General features: G+C 49.7%; 1 protein-coding gene and 1 long non-coding RNA gene across 3 annotated transcripts; one reads left to right on the plus strand and one right to left on the minus strand.

The window, feature by feature from the left end:
- Positions 1 to 412: 412 nt before the first annotated feature.
- On the minus strand, positions 413 to 8,047 carry LOC128103737 (uncharacterized). Its single transcript, XM_052728347.1, has 3 exons — positions 7,895 to 8,047; positions 1,399 to 1,839; positions 413 to 703 (listed from the first exon to the last, which is right to left on the minus strand). Exons 1-3 carry the CDS (start codon positions 8,045 to 8,047, stop codon positions 455 to 457), a joined length of 843 nt encoding a protein of 280 aa, XP_052584307.1. The 3' UTR covers positions 413 to 454.
- Positions 8,048 to 8,631: 584 nt separating this feature from the next.
- Positions 8,632 to 18,719, plus strand: LOC128104369 (uncharacterized). 2 transcript variants are annotated; one of them, XR_008215976.1, is made up of 3 exons: positions 8,632 to 12,452; positions 14,727 to 14,841; positions 18,302 to 18,719. It is a non-coding gene; the product is annotated as an uncharacterized LOC128104369 (long non-coding RNA). The 2 variants fall into 2 exon arrangements; XR_008215975.1 differs by having other exon boundaries at positions 8,632 to 14,841.
- Positions 18,720 to 19,843: the final 1,124 nt, after the last annotated feature.

Here is a 19,843-nt window from a genome sequence, read left to right on the forward strand (position 1 = left end):
CATCAGGCAGATTTTCCACCTAGGAGAATAAAGTGGGATAGATGGGGCAGGATGGTTGATTTCCGGGGGTGGCACAGGCCTCTCCTGCTGCAATGAGAAAGGTGAGCCCAGATGTGTGTGTGTGTGTGTGTGTGTGTGTGTGTGTGTGTGTGTGTGTGTGTGTTCCATCAGGTCATTGGGCACTGAAAAGGTGTGGAGGGGGAAGGGTAGGTTCTTCCTGTGGGCCTCTGTGGCGATGAGAGGATTTCACACACACACACACACACACACACACACACACACACACACACACACACTGGTGATCTAATAGCAGACCTCTTTCTGCCCCAGGAAGGACGAATGGTCCCAGGGCAAATGGACTGAGCCGTGGAACCCTCAGTTCTAGTTCTCTTCATCCCTCACCCGACTGGCAAGCTCACTCACAGAAGTCCCTGCGGCTTTCACTGCTGCATCCTCACAGGCTGGCAGCACCAGGTTGGGGTCGCTCCCTCGAGCTCCCCAGCACAGAGGAGGGAGGCACCGGGCTGGTGTGAAGCCCCTCTTCAGGGCTTCTGTAGTATGGTACAAATCCTGAAGCATCAAGAGCACGGTCCCCAGAGAGGGGAAGATCCTGGTCGCCATCAGGCATGAACCCTCCCAAGAAGTGGCAGCAGGCTGGTGAGGATGAAAAGCCAGAGAGGAGGTCAGGCCCTGCCAAAGCACACTGGGTGAGGAAAAGCAAGGTGTCAGCCTGGCTCAGGCCCAGATGCCAAGATGAACCCTACCTTACAACTCTACGGGGCAATCAAGGAGGGCGCCAGGACCCAGGCCAGTTCTGCAGAGTGGGGAGCCCTTGGTAACATTGCCGACCCATCCAGGGGCCCCCATGGGAAAGTTTGATCCTGACTTTGAACTTATTATCTACCCCCACTTCCTGTGCCGTCCCTAGACCCCATGCCAAGCTGTGTGGTTACCAGGGGGATTGCTCATAACATTAGAGGGTATGGGGCTGGACCAGAACCCAGGCTTGGCACCTGCTACCTGGGTGACTGAGGTCGTGTTCCTTTGATATTCGAAGAGATGTTGTCTCACTTGTAAGCTGCCATTAGCATGGGGTCATTAGGATTAAATGAGATGGCACAGATCCAGTATCTGGGTGTCTAACAAATTTCAAGAAGTAATGCAAGTGTTTCTACGGGCTCAGCTCTGGTTTCAGGCCTTTCTTTGAATTATTGCATGTAATTCGATCTCCAGAGCCACTTCCCTGAAAGGGAGGAGATGAAGTATAGTTGGACAGTCCCTCTAGCCTTTGTACCCACAGCTAGTGTGCCATCTGGCCAAGGGCTCACTGGGGATAGGTATCTGGAGCATTCCAGAGGTTTGGTGCTGCCTGCCCTCCTGTGGCCTCTTCAGATTCACAGGGAATCCATCCCATGTCACCTTGCAGCAGCCATCCTGTGCCCCACTTCCAGGAAAGCAGTCTCTAGTGCCCAGACACCGGCAGCCTTGAGGGGTGGTGCAGTTGAGCAGCTCTTCCTGAGAGCGGTAGTATGGGAAGAAGCCACTGGGTGGCGCTGACTCCTCGAGGAACAGACCCTCTCTGCAGCTCCTGCCAGCTTTGTGTCCTGGGCAGAGTTGAACCCGCTGAGCCAGCTCCTCCATAGCCAGGGGCTGCTCAGGAACGTGGAAGAAAAGCAGGTATTCTGAGCCCATCTCAGAGGGGCTGGGAGAGCCAAGTGGCTCCTGGTCCTGTGAACTGGTGGCCTGCGGTTGCTGGGAAAGGTGTCCTGGGTCCTCCCCCAACAGGAGACTCAGAGAGATCGAGGCACTGGACTCAGTCTCGTGGCTCTTCTGAGTTGTCTAAGAAGAGAGGGTATCCATTAGTCACTACTGCCTGCTTCCTTCCTAGTCCTGTCTACATTTAGGGGGCTTGTAGGGCCCACAACTGATCAGGGCTCCCTTCTGGGAAAGTCCAGTAGTGGGTCCAGTCACGCCCTCAGAAAACCCTGAGATCTGCAACCTCACCTCACTTCTCACCCTACTGGCTCTGCTCAGTAGACCCTGGTCCCTAGGCCCTCAGTCACACCACGCTTGACCCTGTCTTCCCAGCTCCCAGCCTCTCCGTAGTGACTGCTATCCCTTCCTCCTCACAGAAATGTTTTCCTCCTATCCTGCACCTGAGGCATCCATGCCCCTGACACTCAACCAACACTTTTCCAAGAAAAAAATCAAGGTCTTGTTCCTTATTCTAACCTTCTGGTTTCGGACTCCCCTTAGGTCTGCTGGGTCCACACAGGCCTTCACTTGGCATTTCCTAGCAGGTCCTGAGCACACACCAGTGTGCTTGCCTGAGCCATCCCTTTGCCTGGGTGATGGCTGCATATGGTGCCTGGTCAGGGGTGCTTTCTTTACCATCCTGGTTTAGACATCACCTTATTGACTGACCCCCTCCCAGCTGAGGACACGTCTCCTTTGGTGTGCCTACTCTGCCCCGAAGCACTTGCCGGCATTGTTTCTGGCTATCTTGAATTAATTACACATCCCATCAAGGCAAGGCCCATCTGTCTAGTTGACGTCTGTCTCCAGGGGATCTAGAAAAGCCCTGGTGTGTGGTGGACAATGAAAGGACGGGCAGTGTGGAAGGACGAACAGAGATGGGAATGCAGAGCCGGCTCGGAGCCTAAGAGCACAACCGTCTTCCAGGGGAATCTAGATTCAAGCCTAGCGTCCACTTGGTGGCTCACGGTCATTTGGAACCCTGTTTCTGAGAGGATCCAATGTTCTCTTCTGGCCTCCACAAGCACTAGGCAGGCATGCAAGTGCACAGACGCGCATACATGAAAAACACCCATTCACATGAGGGAGAGAAGGAGGGGAGGGGAAGAGAATGAGGACGTCAAGTAGGGCTTGGCTAGGATCTAAGTTCTTGCTGACCCAGGGTTGGTGGGGGAGAGGCAGAGAAAGGAAATGATGGATTCCTTCTTGGCCGGGTGGGGGCTGGGGGTAGGAACATACAGAGACTTGGAGTCTCCCATTTCTGTCAATGTTCATTGGGACCATTTCCAGAGGCCTCAAGCTGCTCCAATTTATAGACTCTGGGCTTCGTGGGAAGTCTATTATGGTCTAGCCCCTGATTTTCCTGACTCCTCTAGGGGGTCCCAGCTCTGGCCTCCCCTTCCTTTGTCACAGGTACAACCAGAGCAGGTCCCTAACTCCCTGAATGTCGCCTAACTCCTGGGAAAGTGTTGTCCATGGACCAAGAGCTCCTGGAGATGAGGGACCAGAGCACACATTCACATTCCCTGTCCTACCCTTCATCCAGACTGGCCTCTCCTGGCACTGTGCTGGGGGAACAGGTTGAGCCCCATCCGCACTCTGTGTGTGTGTGTTGTGCATGCTCCCCATAAGGTACATCCCAGCTGAGCCCTGGCACCGTGACTGGGCCCTTCCTTGTCTGTATGATCTTGGCACATACAATAGGTGGAGATCTACTGGGTTAGGGCATGCCTGGAATCTCTGACAGGGAACCTTGGACACAGATACTTGGGGAGCACGTCATATATGATCTCATGAGTGGAAACTGCAGTGGTGGTGCCACAGCCAAGGAACGCCGGGTCACCAGCATCACCAGAAGCCAGAAGAAAGGCCCGGGACAGCTTCTCCCTTGCACCCCCGAGAAGGAACTCACTCTGTTGACACCGTGGCATCAGGCTTCGGGCCTCCAGCACTGTGGGAGTGAACTGCCACCATTTCAGCAGGTTTTCAGGATTTGTTAGTCAACTGAGGAACCTAACACATGTGAGCGGGCTGGATGGTTCATTGCTGGGTAGGAGGGCTCCACTGTGCTTCCTATGGAAGCCTCCTATGGCGACTCCCCCTCTGTCTTACCCTTCCTGCCATTGAGAGAGTGCCGACCAGGACAGGCTGTTCTGGGTGGGAAAGATCCACACTTCTGTCTTTCCTCCTGGGGCCCTGGCTCCTCTTCACCTGCTAGGCTTGGATTGAAGGAAACCAGGTGTGATTCCTCCAATCCCCCCAGAGGGCTTCAGCAGAGAATGGCCCATGTGCTACGCCGCTCACACTCACTAGCACTCGCCACTTGGAGTCTACTGGAGTTGACTGGAGCCCCAGATGCTGACAGGAAGAAGCCTAAGCCTCAAACTAGAGCTAGAAGGCCAAAGCCCCTCCCCCACCCTCTTTACCCGGCAACCCCTCCTGCCCACTGTGAGAAGATTCCGCTGTGAAGTCACAAGGCCGGATGCCAGGCAGGAAAGCCAGATGGCTCTGTTGCCATGGAGACTTCTGCCCTACACCCAGCACCTGTGCGCCTCACCTGCTCTTCATTCAGCTTAATTCGGATGGCCCCAAGAGACCAGGGAAACAAAGAGAATGAAAACATCTGCAGTCAGACCAGGTCTTTCCTCTGGGGCCAGTGACTCATGGGAGACCTCTGTCCAGAGACTACAGAGTGACAGCCCTGGGGCAGAAGAGGAAGGCTTCCACAGTCCTGTCTATCCACTGACTAGGGGAGCTGCCCAGTGCTGTGTGGATCTCTACTCACCTGATGCTCCAACCTCTCAGTGCCCCGGGGTCATGGCTAAGGCACCCCACCATGGCTCTTCCCAAGTCACCTGTAAAGGGAGCGGGTCTCAGGACTGATTATATACGGCCATGCTGGTCCCTGTAGCATACCAAGTGCTCCTCCTTACGAGGAGGTGACCAGCACTGCTGACCCCTTACGAAGCGTCTGCAGCCACTCTGGGCCACTCTAATGTGTGCTGCCTGGTCCTTTCTGCAAGCTTTCCAGTCAGAAGGACACCACTGTTGTGCCATTTCCCAGAGGGGGCTGAGCAGAGAAGGGGAAGAAGGCTTTGAAGTTCTCTCTAGTTTGGGGGCGTGAACAGGAGCCTGGGAACTCCTTTTCTGTCCTGTCCCATCTGTGGGACCCTGGGCTTCCCCAGGACTAGACTCCAAACAGTGTGGCCCCGTGGGGCTCTCTGGGCACAGGCATGGCTCTTCCAAGCCACACCACACACTCACTCGGAGGCCTCTACTGCTTGCTCATTTAAGATGACTATGTTTTTAAATAGACTTGACTCTTTAATCTACGTAAAATTCTTTTTTTTTCCATAAGTTATGGTGGTATTTTACTTGTACTGAAATGTGATTTTAATTGTATGTTAATAAATAAAGTTGCCTGGGGGTCAGAGCTATTAGAGCCATAGCAAGAGCGTGGTGGTGGTGGTGGTGGCACACGCCTTTAATCCCAGCACTTGGTAGACAGAGCTAGGTAGATCTCTGTGTGTTCAAGGATACAGCCAACATTGGAGACACACGCCTTTAATCTCAATACCATAGAGGACCTGGAGGGCTGTACATACAGGCAGTGACGAGGCAGTCATGTGTTTGGGTTTACAACCAATGAGAAGGCAGAACAGAAAGGCTATAAAGACAAACACACAGGAAGTAGCTCCCTTTCAGAGAGCTCTCTTGGCTGAAGAGGATCGCTGAAGCAGGAAGGGTGAGGCTCTTAGCTCTGACCTCTTGGCTTTCTTCTCTGAATCGGCTCTGTGTTTCTTATTTAATAAGACGGTTGGTTACATCTACAATAAGTGGATATAGGCCTTAATTTTGTAACTGGAATGGCCAACTGACTCAATATCATTTGTAAATATTTTCCCTCAAATTGATTTAAAATACCAAAATAACCCAAATGATTAACTTTTAAAGCTCAAATCAGTTTCTAGATTTTTTTTTATATCCATCTCCTCGACTGTCTTTGTACAAATGTCATGTTATTTGTATTTTTTCCAGCTTTATTATTTTAGTTCATGTTATATAATCAACTTTTTAAAAAATCAGCATTTTTTAAGGCTAATAAATATTGACAAATCGGTATGTCCATGGAACAGCCCCTAAGTAATGCCTCCACTGATTCCCAGACCCAAAACACTACTGATTTTGCTTTTTAACTAGAAATTATTATTTTTATTTTATGTATATGTATGCATGTTTGAGTGAATGTATGTGCACCATGTGCACACAGTATCCTGAGAGACCAGAGGAGGGCAACTGATCCCCTGGAACTGAAGTTATAATTATGAGCCACCTCATGTGGGGGCTAAGAACTGAACCCAGATCTTCTGCAAGGACAGCCAGTGCTCTTAGCCGCTGAGCCACTTCTCTGTCCACCACTGCCACCCCTTTTAAAACAGGATCTCCTGTAGCTCAGGCTGGCCTTGAATTCGCTATGTAGTCAAGGATGGCCTTGAACTTCTGATCCTCCTACCCCTGCCTCCCACACTCGGTATTACAGATGTGCACCACCACACCCAGATTTGCTTCTGAACACTATCAGATCCTTCCTTCTTCTTCTAGGAGGAGCGGAGTCACGGAGTAGGAACTCCATGTGCGGAGCTCTCTTTTGTTGGCACTCTGGAGTCTCATCCCCCTCAGGCCTGCTCTTCGTTTCTCTTTGCTGATGAGCAGCGCATCTCTCTATGCTAGGCCACAGTTTCTGTAGCCACATACCTGAGCATAGTTTCCATCTTCAACTTCAGTTTCCATCACAAACTTTATTGCAACCAATAGCTGAATGTGAGATACTATGTCCATGTACTTTGTACTTCTAGCTAGGATTTGTCTAATTAGATCATATAGTTAATGTATATTTAAATAAGACACGGCTTAATTGTTTCCAAAGTGGGCACACTCACTATCTTTATATCCCCCAGAAAATTCTGTTTTCATCACACTCTTGCTGGCACTTTAAAATTTTTGCCATCCTGTGGCTTGTAGCACATGTCAGGCTTAGTTCCGTCTTCCTGATCATGGTAGTTTGGGAAATGTTTCCTCTTTCTCCCAATAGTCTGTGGCATTTAGGCACATGGCCCCCAGTTGGTGGTGCTGTTTGGGGAGTTTTAGGGGAAGAAGTATGTCCCTGGGGGCAGACTTGTGTAGCAGGAATCTTATAACTAAAGTGCATTAAATTGGGTTTGTTCAAAGAATAAATGTGATCAGTTCGTACATAGATTCAAACAGAAGAGGATACCACAGTCAAGATACATTTCTATAGCCCTCAAAACTTTGTCATGTACTTTTATAATGTCGTCAATTTTCTCTCATGCTCCTTTCCAGCCTCTCTTCCTTCCACTGTGTGGCGGTTTCCTCTGAGGTTCAAACCTTCCATCTTGAAGTGAAGCTGTTATGACTCAGGAAAGGAAAGGAAACAACAGGGTGTTCAAAGGGGAGGTGGAACCTTCCATCCAGCAGGGAAGCTCATTTAAACTCAGGACTAAACAACTCACTAGCCTCAGAAAGTCCCTGAAACTGACCAGATTCACTAGGCCCCTCCCTCCTCAAGCTTCTATAAGCAGTAAGGACTGCTGAGAGACACTGTCAGGCAAGCTGTGCAGTGCCACCAACAGAGCCACCTGGAAAGGACAGTCTCCAACCTGCCAAGCTGTCTGCAGGCTGTGCAGTGTACTCCCGGTTCCCAGCTTCTGTGAGCTGTCACCCGTGCTGGGGTGGACTTTGCTGATGCAGCTGCCTTTGAATCATTTCTGCTCTTGTAAGTAACCCCTCACCCACACTCCTCTAATCAACACCAATAAAACTCATCAGTTCATAAAACTGTCTGTTGTTGGTTTCCTACCTGGGGTGAATAGATGACTGTTCACATCTCCCCAGGAAGAGTCATACACCAGCTCCCTCCTCCTCTCTTCCCTCACCACCCTCAGGAACTCTGCCATCTGCTACCACTGTCCATGGCTTTACACTGTCTAGAACTTTATGTAACTGTAATGAAAAGGTTAAGGAGTGCGGTTTATCGGCTCCTGACTGTGGCCCTGCTGCTGTGTGAACCAGTGGCTCCTCCCACTTCCCTGACTGGTAGTGAACCACTGGCTCCTCCCACTTCCCGGACTGGTAGTGAACCACTGGCTCCTCCCCCTTTCCCGGACTGGTAGTGAACCACTGGCTCCTCCCACTTCCCGGACTGGTAGGAGTGTGAACCACTGGCTCCTCCCACTTCCCCGGACTGGTAGTGCTGCCCCTGGATTGGACGCATCACCGCCCTGCTGTGAGCTGTGTCTCAGTTCTTTGTTCCAGCCGAAACTTTATCTTGTTTTCAGCAGTTCATGCTGCATCCAGGCACGGTCTTTACAGAGCACACCCTCTTGGGGTGCACAGAGCCTCCTGAATGTGCCAGGTTCTGCCCTTTACTAACTTCGGGCCTTTATTTCTTCAAGCATTTCCCCCACTCTCTTTCTCCTCTTCTCCCAGAAGTCTAACGACCAACACTTCATTATATCCTAAGAATGTTTCCACGTTTGTCCCTGAGGTTCATTTTAAAGAATCCTTTCTCCCCGTTCTTCAGATTGAATCATTCTGACCCACCTCACACGTGCCTTCCTCTCTCTCTCTCTCTCTCTCTCTCTCTCTCTCTCTCTCTCTCTCTCACACACACACACACACACACACACACACACACACACACACACACACACACACACACACACACACACACCTTCCCTCACCTCACACGCACCCTTCACTCTTGCCCCTGCTGGATCATGCAGGGGGAATTTTAAGTTTCAGCTTTTTATTTTTCAATCCTAGCATTTCCGTTTGCTCTTTTAAAAGTGTTTTTAAAGTTCTCTGTACACAAATATCTTCTTGGTCCTCTTCTGTGCATTTCTCTGGATCTGGTGAAGCATGCTATCACCACAGCCTCTTTGAAGTCTTGGTCTGGTAATCCAGCAGCCATGACTCACCTTGGGATCTGAATGTATTCTTTTCCCCTGAGAACTGCCCGTGCTTTCCTGGCTCATTGCATGCTGGGTAGATTTGGATTGTCTTAGAGACGGGAAATGTCACTGAGTGTAGACTTTGGGTTCAGTCCACACTCCTCTGTCTGAAGAACACGGTGGTTTTGCTCTCGTAGGTCCGCAGTTTGCGTGGGTTCAAGCTCAGGTTCAGCATTGTCTTGTGTGGACAGCAGTTCCAGGGTCAGTGGCTGCACTGATTTGGGGCTGTCCCAAGCACGCACTGTATTTAGCAAGTGTGTTAAAAAGGTGTGCCCATGGTCTGCATTTCAGTTTCATTCCCAAGGTTTTACTTTGCTGGTTTGGATCTGTGTGATTTGTGCACAGTGCATGGGCCATGTTTTCACAGAATTAGGGAACCACTTTTTGGCTATCTATATCCCTGGATATTCCTTACTCCTTCTTCCCACAAGGGCCCCTCCATCAGATTCCTTTGACTAAAAAGAGGAGCTCTCTTGGGGAATATCCTTTTGCCTCTGCTGCTTCTGTGAGAAGTGGGGGAAGGAAGAAGAACAGAAGTGGGAGGTGTGAGGGAGAGGAAGAAAAGAGGAACAGGAGAGAGGAGGGACGGAGGGAGGGAGGAACCGTGCCCGGCACGTGTCTGTTCAGTTTTTCCTCTTTTTTTTTTCCAATCTGCAATCACTCACCTTTAGAGTTCTCACATAGCAGCTTGTACATTCTATTTAGAATTTCTAGTCGCAGTGAGAACGGGCTGTGCTGGGCTTGTGTTACCATCTTAGGCTCGTCTGGCCCGGTTGCTCATGTTGTTGCGTTGTCAACACTTTATAGATGCTGGATACAAGTCCTTTGTCAAAAATTTGCATTGTAAATATTTCCTTTTTAGCTGCGCCTTTTTCTTTTTATTACTGACGTCTTTCTGTGATCCAAAAGTTTAATTTTTATGAAATTCTGCTTATCATTTTTCTTAATCTGTGCCAGTTTATCCCTGTCAACAGCATAAGGGATAGGAGAAGGCTCATGCAGGGTTTGAGAATGGTGGAGCCAGGGCCCACTATGAGGGCTCATGGCAAGGTTTCACTTAAACTGTGTCTTCATAGGAACATCCTGAATCCCAGGGCTAGAGATCAGATCTGGAGAAGTGGCACTCCAGGTCAGTCAGCCGAGCCTGGGCCAGGTCCCTCTGACCCTAGTGCCTGCATTTCTCAACTTCTGTTGGCCAGGAACCCTGTTCTCTGCCAGAGAGACTCCACTGTCTGGATGGGGCGACACTGAAGGACACAGCCAAGATGGAGGTATGAAACTCCCGCTGTCCTGATTTCCAGGAGCATGTGATCTCACAGTGCTGGATGCAGGCAGGGTCTGAGAAGCCAGTGACTCTGAAGGCTGGGTCTGCGGGAGGGAGCAGGGCCAGCTGTGGCCAGGCTGCAGAACTTCTCTAAGGGACAAATGTGCACGCCTTGGTTTCCAGGATGCTGCCCGGAGGAGGCCCAGGCCCAGGAGCCCCTGTGGGCGCTGCTGCGCTGCATTCACAACCTTGGAGCCATCAGGGCAAAGTCAACTGCAGCCTGCTTCCATGCTGGGAGAAAAATATCCCCCAAACCCTTTGAGTTTCCCCCCTTGCCTCAGTCCCAGTCCCATGTTTCCCAGAAGCAGCTCATGGCATTTAGCAGAACGTGTTTGGACCAAGGATCACCACCGTCCATCAAGAGTGGAGCCGTTTGACATTCCCTCTCTCATGCTTCCGGCGTCTCTCTGCCAGGGGAATCTTTCATAGCATTTCCGTTCTTCCTCTCGGAGCCCCATGCCAGGGACCCCGTAGTTTAAGGACGTCAGGATCAGAGGACTTACCCACACACCAAGGTTCCCTCAGAACTCATGCTTAGTGCCAAAAACTTGGCGCTTCCCTAGTTGTCCACAAGGGGGAGACTGATTCCCATTTATTCTGGAGGGTCCCCATCGGGCCATCATTAATGATTATTTAAAATGATATTTCTATTTCTTTGTGTGTGATTGTTTCAAAGAAATCCAATCTTGTGTAAGGCTGGCGCCATTGTTTTCCAGCTGACAACTTACAGATGGTTCTTTGTTTGGAAACGTATTTCCGAATCATTTACACACATCCTCCCCTGCAGTTAGTCATGGAGACTTCTAACACATACCACATCTAGACCACGAGGGGAGAGTCTTGTGGTCTTTCCACCAGAAATCAGGCAAATTATTTAAATTCTCAGAAAAGGGGGGAAACCATCTTTTGTCGACATCAAACAGAAAGTGTGCTCTCTTTGAACATGAAAATCCCTTAAACATATTCAAGAATTTTAACAAGCATTCCAGAAAGCTATCCTATTACTCTTTGAAGCCTGGAAAGATTTTCTTAAAGTAGTCGCAGGCCCCTCCGGGCGGGGAGAGGCCTTTGCAGTGACATGGGGGTGGAGCTGCACAGGTCCTGTGAGCCCCTCTGGTCCAGAAAGGAAAGCAGTCCCCAGAGGACAGGGATGCCTTTAGAAGGATGGGAAGTCTTCCAGAAAGAGGAGGCATTGAACCCATTTCCCATCTGCTCTGCACCAAGGGTTAGAAAAAGGACAGGAACTGTGACCCACAGGACAGTGCCAAGACCAGCCTGCTCATGGCCACCCCGCACTCTCGGGGAGGAGTGGCCACAGCTCTGGACTCAACAGCTCTGGCTAGGAAGCTGCATCTCCATCAGGGATCAAGAAACTGAAAAACCAAGACAACTCAGCAACGCTACTCCTTAGGAAACGGTTGAAAGTTTTCAGAGACTTTCTGGCTTTCAGATATTGATAGTGTCAATAACAGGGCGGGGGAGAGGGGAGTAAGTTGAAATTATTTAAAACACCTAAGTATCCAACAGTGGAAGGTGGGTTGGACAAATGAAGCTGTATTTTTATTACAAAACAGCAAAATGACAACATAGACCTGTGTTTACTGTTATGGAAAATACCAGAATGTTCCACTTACAAAGGGAGAGCTGGCTAAGAAGGAAGTTCTCCAAGGTTCGCACGGAAGGCAAAGGAACTAGAGAGTTTCCTGGGCCATGAGTAAAATGATTCGCTCTGGCCTGGAGACTCACTGTAGCCACAGTGATCAGGAGCACGTGGACAGGCAGAGAGAAACCGGAAGTAGATTCACGCAGATATACACAACCGAGGTTTGACAGGTGTGTGAGGGGAGTCTGCAGGGCTGGGAGACAGTCTTTTAACAAATGATGGTGGAGAGAAAAAACTCACAGTGTATTTGAAAATCAAAATGAAATTAAATGTAAGAAATAAAAGCTCCTCAAAAGCTTCAGAAGAAAGACACACACACACACACACACACACACACACACACACACACACACACACACACAAAAAATCACGAGGAACTAGAGCAGGGTAAGAGTCTGAAGGCATCACAGCTTCATGTGCAGGGAAGAGCTGGCAAACTGAACCCCAGCGAAGTGAAGCTGCTCTGAAAAAAACCCACTGAAAGATCAAACGCAACACCAAAAAATGTGCAGGAACGGGAAAAAAAACAATGAAAATCTTGCAGAGCGCATGCGTGACAGAGTTCCTGTGGGGCTCTAGAACTGACTGGCAAATTGAACAGCAAAGCTCTCCGTGTCCCGACTAGAGAGTGGACAAATGACCAGAGGAGACACTCCACCAGAGGACCTACGGGTGACCGGTAAGCACTTGAGAAAGTGTTCAGCATGACCAGCCTTTAGAAAAATGCAAATGAAAACCAGGGAGACACGGCACACTACGTCAGACGGCTGTTTAAAAAACGACAGCAGCAAATGATAGGATTTATAGGAAAACTCCAACCCTATTGATGAGAATACAGAACAGGACAGCCAGTCTGGGGGGGGGGGGCTCTTTAACAAAATATGTGATCCCCACAGAATCCAGCAATTGTACTCCTGAGCATGTCTGTATCCTTGAGGGATGAAAACATTCACACCAAAATGTACAGAAATGTTATGTCAGATTTATCCATAGTAACACCAAACAAACATAATCTAGTTATGGATTATGTCCGTGGGTGAAAGGTTAAATAGATTGTGATATGTCCACAGTATGGAGTATTATTCGGCCATAAAAAGGAATGAACTATTCACAATGCACACCCTCAGCACAGCCAGAAATCAAGCTGAGGAAACAAGCTAATCCAAAATGTCACCATGTGATTCCGTCTTTATAACACTCTGGAAACACAGGATTTCAGGAAAGGAGAATAGTTCAGCTCCTAAACTTGTAAGCTGGTGAGACACAGGAAGGTGGATACAGCTACCGGAAGACAGCGTAGCTGAAACAAATCTGTTTGCCTATGGTGATGAAGTAACTCTATTGACATTAACATCAATATCCTGGTTAGCAGGCTGACAGGACGGCCCGGGGGTAAAGTACTTGCTGCCACGCCTGATGACTGGGGTTGATTCCTAGGACTCATGGCAGAAGGAGAGAAATAACTCCTAACTTGTTTTCTGACCTCCAGGCTGACCCTGAAGTCGTAAGTAGCTGAGGGTAACCTTGAACTTTTGATTCTCCTGCCTCTGCCTCGCAAGTTCTGGTTTTACAGAATGCACCACTGTGCCGGGCTTTAGGCAGTTTGGGGCTGGTTGAACCCAGGGCTTCACTTGTGCTGGGCAAACAGCCTAACAGCGGAGCCCAGCTCTCATTATTTCTTAGATGTGTGAATCGCTCATGATCTCAGGATTCCAAGTTTAATTAAAAAGGACAGAGCATGAGACTGCCCTGGAAACTGGAAGATGTGGATGTGTGTCCGGTACTCCTGGGGCTTCATCAGGAGCCTCACAGTTGCTGGGCACCCAGATGGGGTGGTCACGTTGGAAGTGTAGTGTGCATCCCAGGAGGCACCTGGGTGATAAGCCACAGGGTGAAGCGATTAAGTCCCTAAATGGCAGCCCCGTCCCTAGGAGTCCTGAGATACTCCCTGCCCTGGCCTGCTGGTCACAGGGATGGCAGAGGAGGGTAGGGAGGGCAGTGCTCTCCCCCCTTCCACTCAGAGCTGCTGGGCAGAGTGTGCAGTGCTGTGAGGCGGCAGGGCCAGGCTCCAGCGTTGGTGTGAGGACCAGTGCACACTCAAGCAGCCCTGGGAGGCAGGATGCAACACTTACACTGCCCCACACAAGTGAGATCTTGCAGTCAGCCAATGTCCATCAGCAAGCAGGAAATGAGCAGGCACCTGTAATTAATGCTCTCTCCAGAGCTGGTGAGCTTTGCTCAGCTCAGGGCCCTTAACAAGAGCAGCCTTCTCCAATTAAGTAACCACAGGTAGCTTTTTGCAAATCGTAGCCATCTGCCTAGTAACCAGAAAGTAAACATGACCTGATTCAGCGCTCTGTAAAGTCCAAGAAATGCTATTTTGATCTGTCAGCTGCTCCTAATGAGGACACAGTTATGTGTAAACAGGCCATCCGTTTGAGGGGACTGACTAAGTGAGTCAGTCAGAAAAGCTCACCAGTCACGCAAGCAGCCTGCCAAGGCAGGTGCCAGAAGGGAAAGCTGCATGGACCACAGAGCCAAGGCTAGACCTGAGAGAGCCTGGCAGTCCCGGCAGGAGGCTGGCTGTGCTTTCTACAGCACCAATGCTGAACAGAAGATAAGATCCTTTCTCCTAACCCTCCCTTCTGGTCCTGGAACTCACAGCACCATGTCCTACCTCAGAGCCTTTGTCCTCGCTCTGTCCCCTGCCTGAGAGCCCTGCTTCCAGGTCTGTACTTGGTAGATTCTTCCATTCCTGCCTCTTCCTCAGAAGGCTCACTCCCTCCAAACTGGCATCTGGGCCCACCTCAGTCCGCTTTCATATCCCCCTGACTGCCTCCTGAAAGCACTTCCTCAGGAAGCATGTTGCTTCCTTAGTGGCTTTCTGAGTCCATCAAGGCAGAAGTTCTGAAGACAAGAGCTTGTATGTCTTGTTCCCCCCCATTTCTTCCAGGTTCACCAAATGCCTGCGGAGGAGAGCAGGATGGGGCTGCCTCCATCCCAGAGGCTTCATTCTGTCAGGAGAGCTTTGTGTTCTTCTCAGAGATCCCTCTCCAGGGTTTGTAAAGGTAAGTCCTTCCGCTCTTGGGAAATCCCTGTGAAGAATAAGCCTGAAAGAGCAGGGCAGCCGGCTGGAGGCTGATGAGACCCTGGGCTTGGTTTCTCAGACCCCAAGTCTCTGCCACCTGCCCTGCCCATCTCTAGTCACCACATCAGGCTGGGTCACTCCCACTGCACCTGGCATTCTGATCCCCAAGCTCTCCACCTTTTCTGAGGACACAGCAGCTGCTCAGCTCTGACTGTCCCCTCAACTAGTTGCAGGCGTGTCTCTTAGAACAGCTCCCAGGGAGGGTCCGAGCCTGGTCACAACCAAGGCCCTCAGATCCTAGCCTGGCTCTGTTAATGGCTGACCCATGCTCTGAGGCAAGGGCCTTCCTGACTCTGGCCGCTAATGTCTACATCCCAGCCAGGCATGCTTTGCCCTGTCCAGGGCTCCTGCAGGATGGAGTGGGAAGCCTGCTTCCCAGATAGACAGATCCCTCATGCTAAGGCTGCTTGGGAAGTCTTGCAGCTTAAGACCATCCCATGCCCACAGGTCAAGCTCTGGTCACTGGAGGAGCTGGTTGGTGCTAAGCTTTGCTCATCCCTGAGTGGGCTTCAAGGGAGTTAAATGGTGCAAAGCGGCTCTGAAAGCGGAGATTTGGCTGTGAAAGAACAACACCAGCATCCTAAGCCTGCCTCCTCCTCTGAATCTGAGGGTAATCCCAGCGGCCAATGGCATTAAACAGTCACATAAAAATACTGAGCACCAGGGCTAGAGAGGTGGCTGAGCAGTTAAGAGCACTGGCCGCTCTTCCAGAGGACCTGGGTTCAATTCCCAACACCCACATGACAGCTTACAACGGCTGTTAACTCCAGTCCTATGGATACTTCACCCTCTTCTGGTCTCTGTGGGCACCAGACACAAATGTGGCGCATATAGATGCAGACAAAACATCCATACACAAAAAATAATTTTTTTAAAAATACTGAGTGCCTGGCACAGAGACATGTGATTTAGAAAGATGATGGAGGCAGTGTTGGTGATGGATGAAGGGGAAGATGAGAGATCATTCATCTCAATGGACTTTTCCTTACGTTACAATGCCATGGCAGTACAGGGGGATCTCTGTGCGAGACTTCTTAGAAAATGAGGGAAGTGGTGAGTAGATGTAAGCTCCACAACAATGACCAGCTTGACAAGGTAAGCCAGGTGTGGTAGTGGCATTGCATACCATGGTAGTAACCAACAGCTCTCTAACTGGACTTAAGACCCGCTCAACAACAGCTAACCTTGCTTGGTATTGGAAATCCAGACAACTACACAGGGTTAGTGAAGTTATGGATCTTGGAGGAGAACCTGCAACCACTGCTTTACTAAACCAGCACAATCCCTAACTGCATTCTAGATATTGTCCTTATACCTAAGGATAAGTGTAGTCCTCACCCCTTTTCAAGGAAGCTTCTCCTTCAGCAGATGGAGGCCATTACAGAAAAACACAACTAATCAAAATGCAGTTGTACATCCAGTCCCAGTGGACACATCTACAGTACAGCTTCTGCACCCAAGGCTCAGGGACCACTGAAGAGCCAGAGGATCAGGAGTTTGCAATGAGACTCTGTCTTCTAGTGAAGCCAGAAGGCACACCATAACGTCTCACAAACATGGCTACCTAAACATGAGCTGAATAAAGACAATACAGACACACCAAAGCAGACAGGGATGGGGTCCCCCACAACTATAGGGAAGTAAGGAGTACTGAGAGTGAGAGAGACAGTCTTCCCCAGGGAAGAGCATTCAGTTTGTGATCCAATACCAAACAGTCAGCTCTGGAAACATACCTATGAGTAACAGTATACAGACGGAGCAGGTGGTATTTATGTACTTTGGAATATGTATGTATATGCATATAAACATGTGCATGTAAGAACAATTAATGAAAAAAGAGGCCATGAATTTGAAAGAGAGCAAGGAGATGGGTATATGAAAGGGTTTGGACAGAGGAAAGGGAAGGGGAAATGATGTAATTATAATTTCAAAAAAGAAGTAATTAAAAAAGTAAGTTAAAAAAAAAAAAGAGTGCCAGCCTTGAAAACAGTGATGTACCTGTCCCAGGGAAATATTTTATATTTAATGCCCGATGACTCAGTCCAGCAACACTGAGAAATTCTTGGACTCTAGATGACCATCCCTGGCAAACTTTAACCTCTTCTGAGTGATGACATAATGGACATTTGGGGGACCGGTAAGCAGATTGCAGGAGCCTCACCAGGGGGTGGGTGAGTGGCCCACTGAAAAGGACTCCCAAGAAAGGCTGTAGCAACATGGAGCTGGGGCTGAGAAACAAGGGGCCACAATACAAAGTGCTGTGATTATAGCTGTTTACAGAACCGTCGTCTACTCACAGGCTCTGAGAAGATTAGGGAAGATTAAAAACAGTTGATTTGGTTGAGTGATGGGATTTGGGTGATTAAAGCCGCATTCGGTTACGGTTGTTACCATGCGGTTTGTGCAAAGTTTTAGGCAAAAAAGAGTAAGTACTGAAATGGAGTCCACATACCTTAGGGGTCCCCCAAGCCGCTCCCCAACCTCCAACTAGCTCCAGTCTAGCTCCAGTGGTGCTGTCCAAGTGGGGGTTAAAAGAAGATGTTGGAGCTGGAACACTGAATCTGTTGCTGCACCAAAGTTTTGGTCTGCCCACTACATGCATAAAGACAACCGCCAGAGAGGCAGGTGGTGGCAGAGACATTGCTTATATCAAGCTAGTGGATGGGAAGATAGAAGCCACTTCACCTCCTAAAGAGACAACTTTCTGGTGGGAGGGGGATAGAAGGTGGAAGATCACAACCTATGAGCACCTTCTCACAGCCGGGTCATCAAATGACACTTGAGAGCAAAGACTACCATTTCCTCAGGCCGTGCTCATCCTGAAGCTTTGCCGTGAGCTCCTGACATTTCTCACGGCAGACAGACTGGGGAGGGCGGCACCTGATTTCTGAGGAAGACAAGGGTTGGTGAGGTTGAATGGGGATCAACCAGTGAGAAGCCACTGCCAGGTTTTGTTGTGTTACAAACACAATGGGAAGCTGGGCACCCTGAGGGCAAATACAGCCTTATGCCCTCAGGGAGAGGCCGGTCCTTTCTACAGACAGGACACACCTGGCCACACAGGCTTCTTAGAACAACGGGTGCTATATAGCAAGCAGAGCGGTTCTTGACAGGGTCTGGTTGTATCTGAAGGTGACTCCTTGTGTGCAGCCAGGGTAGATAGAGTTGCTGAACCCTTGAGAGGCCCAGCTGAGGCCAGCCTGGCTGGATAATACAGACAGTAGGAATGAGGATAGCATCCTCAAGGATATTCTAGGATCCCTCGGCTGTCAGGAAAAATGATGGTAACCACAGTTATTTTAAACTCAAGTCCTTATGGCGGAATTGTTCACATAATCTCCACGATGTCATATACTCATTCTGATTAAATTCCTCCACAGGTGAGAGCCAAGCATCCAGGAAATGGAACTCGCGTAACATCCAAAGCCACACACCCTTGTAAATGGCTGTGATTCCATGTCCTTCCTGTTCTCTGTCACATGGAAAACGGAGCATAGCTGTGAGATCCGAGAGAGGAAGGACACTGAGTCTGAGCACACTCTGCTACATTGTAGCGGGTGGTTGTCTGTGCCATGTTCTGAAGGACCCTTAAGACCTGGGATGCATGTAAGTGAGCTCTCTTCTCTTTGCTACCTCGTGGTCTTGGATGCTGGTGCAGATCAGGGGCAGAGCTCTCCAGAGAACAGCACTAGACTGTGCTTCATCTTTCCAGGATCTGCTGCAATCCCTATTTCCTGCATTGTGAGTTTCCTGTATCGTGAGTTAACCACCCAATAAATTCCTATAATCATTAAGCTATTCTGTGGATTGGTAGCGATTTAATTGCATTGCTATATATATACATAGGTCCCTTAGCTGGCCTACCTACCCAGAGGGTGCCAGCCACCACCACTAGTGGGAGAATCTTGAGACAAGCTCCCTATTACTTCAGGTGGACAGACCAACAGACATCCTGACAGCCTGACAGAGTGCTATCTTCACATCTTTACATAGGCCAAGAAATGCAAGAGATTTAAAATACAGATAAGAGGGAAGAGGCTTCTCCCTCCGAGGCTGCCCAGGTAGTTAGTATACACAGTTACCATACAGCAGATCAACGTATTTAAATTGTTTCCTTCTCTGGGCCTTCTAAAACTGTTGACAGCAAAAGCTGAAGCAGAGCACACAGACTCACGTCCACATGGGGTCCAGAGCCCTGGAGGATGAGCTGGTCAGGGGTGCTGTGGAGCAGTCTGGGAAGAGGGAGGCCCCAGCCCCACCTAGCTGGGCACCGTGCCCACCCTGCTAGCCCTTGCTGACTTTCAACAACACCTTATCACCCAAGCACATCTTACAACAATCAAAGAGGAATTCAGAGCATGGCGACCTCATCTTTCTTGGGCTGCATCCAGGTCGATCTCCATCTTCCCAGAACCTTGGCATCTTCCCTGCCGGTGAGCAGGGCTGTCAGCAGTGTGCCTGAGGCACACGGAGCTTCTTTGCAGCCCTCTTCCCTCCCGCCTCCTCCTCCCTCGGGAGCTCCACCTGTCACCCCTCCCTCACTCTGAAGCTGCGATCTATCTGATTATGCTCTCATATCTAGCTAACGTCTCTTAAGCAACTGCTGAGTCTTTTCACAAATCTTTCCTAGGTGGGATCCTGAAGGGCACCAGACAGAAGACACCGTCTGTCTTCTGCCTTCTATCCTTAAAAGCACTCTTTTCTTCAGCACTGTTTATAGCCCCGCCACACCCAAGAACACTGAGAAAATGGGTAAGCCAGCATCAGAGGTAGGAGTTGAGCCCAGGCCCAGAGAACCCTGCAGCATGGTCTTTCTTCCCTGCTCCAATCTGCTCCCCTTCCCATCTTTATAAACGAGCCCAGGCGTCCTCATACCTGGCTAATGTTCCTCCTTGAGCAGTGAAGTATGTATCGGAGAGTAG

The sequence above is a fragment of the Peromyscus californicus genome, unplaced genomic scaffold, assembly GCF_007827085.1.
Source record: "Peromyscus californicus insignis strain IS unplaced genomic scaffold, ASM782708v3 Scaffold_8__1_contigs__length_139910024, whole genome shotgun sequence".
Lineage (NCBI taxonomy): Eukaryota > Metazoa > Chordata > Mammalia > Rodentia > Cricetidae > Peromyscus > Peromyscus californicus.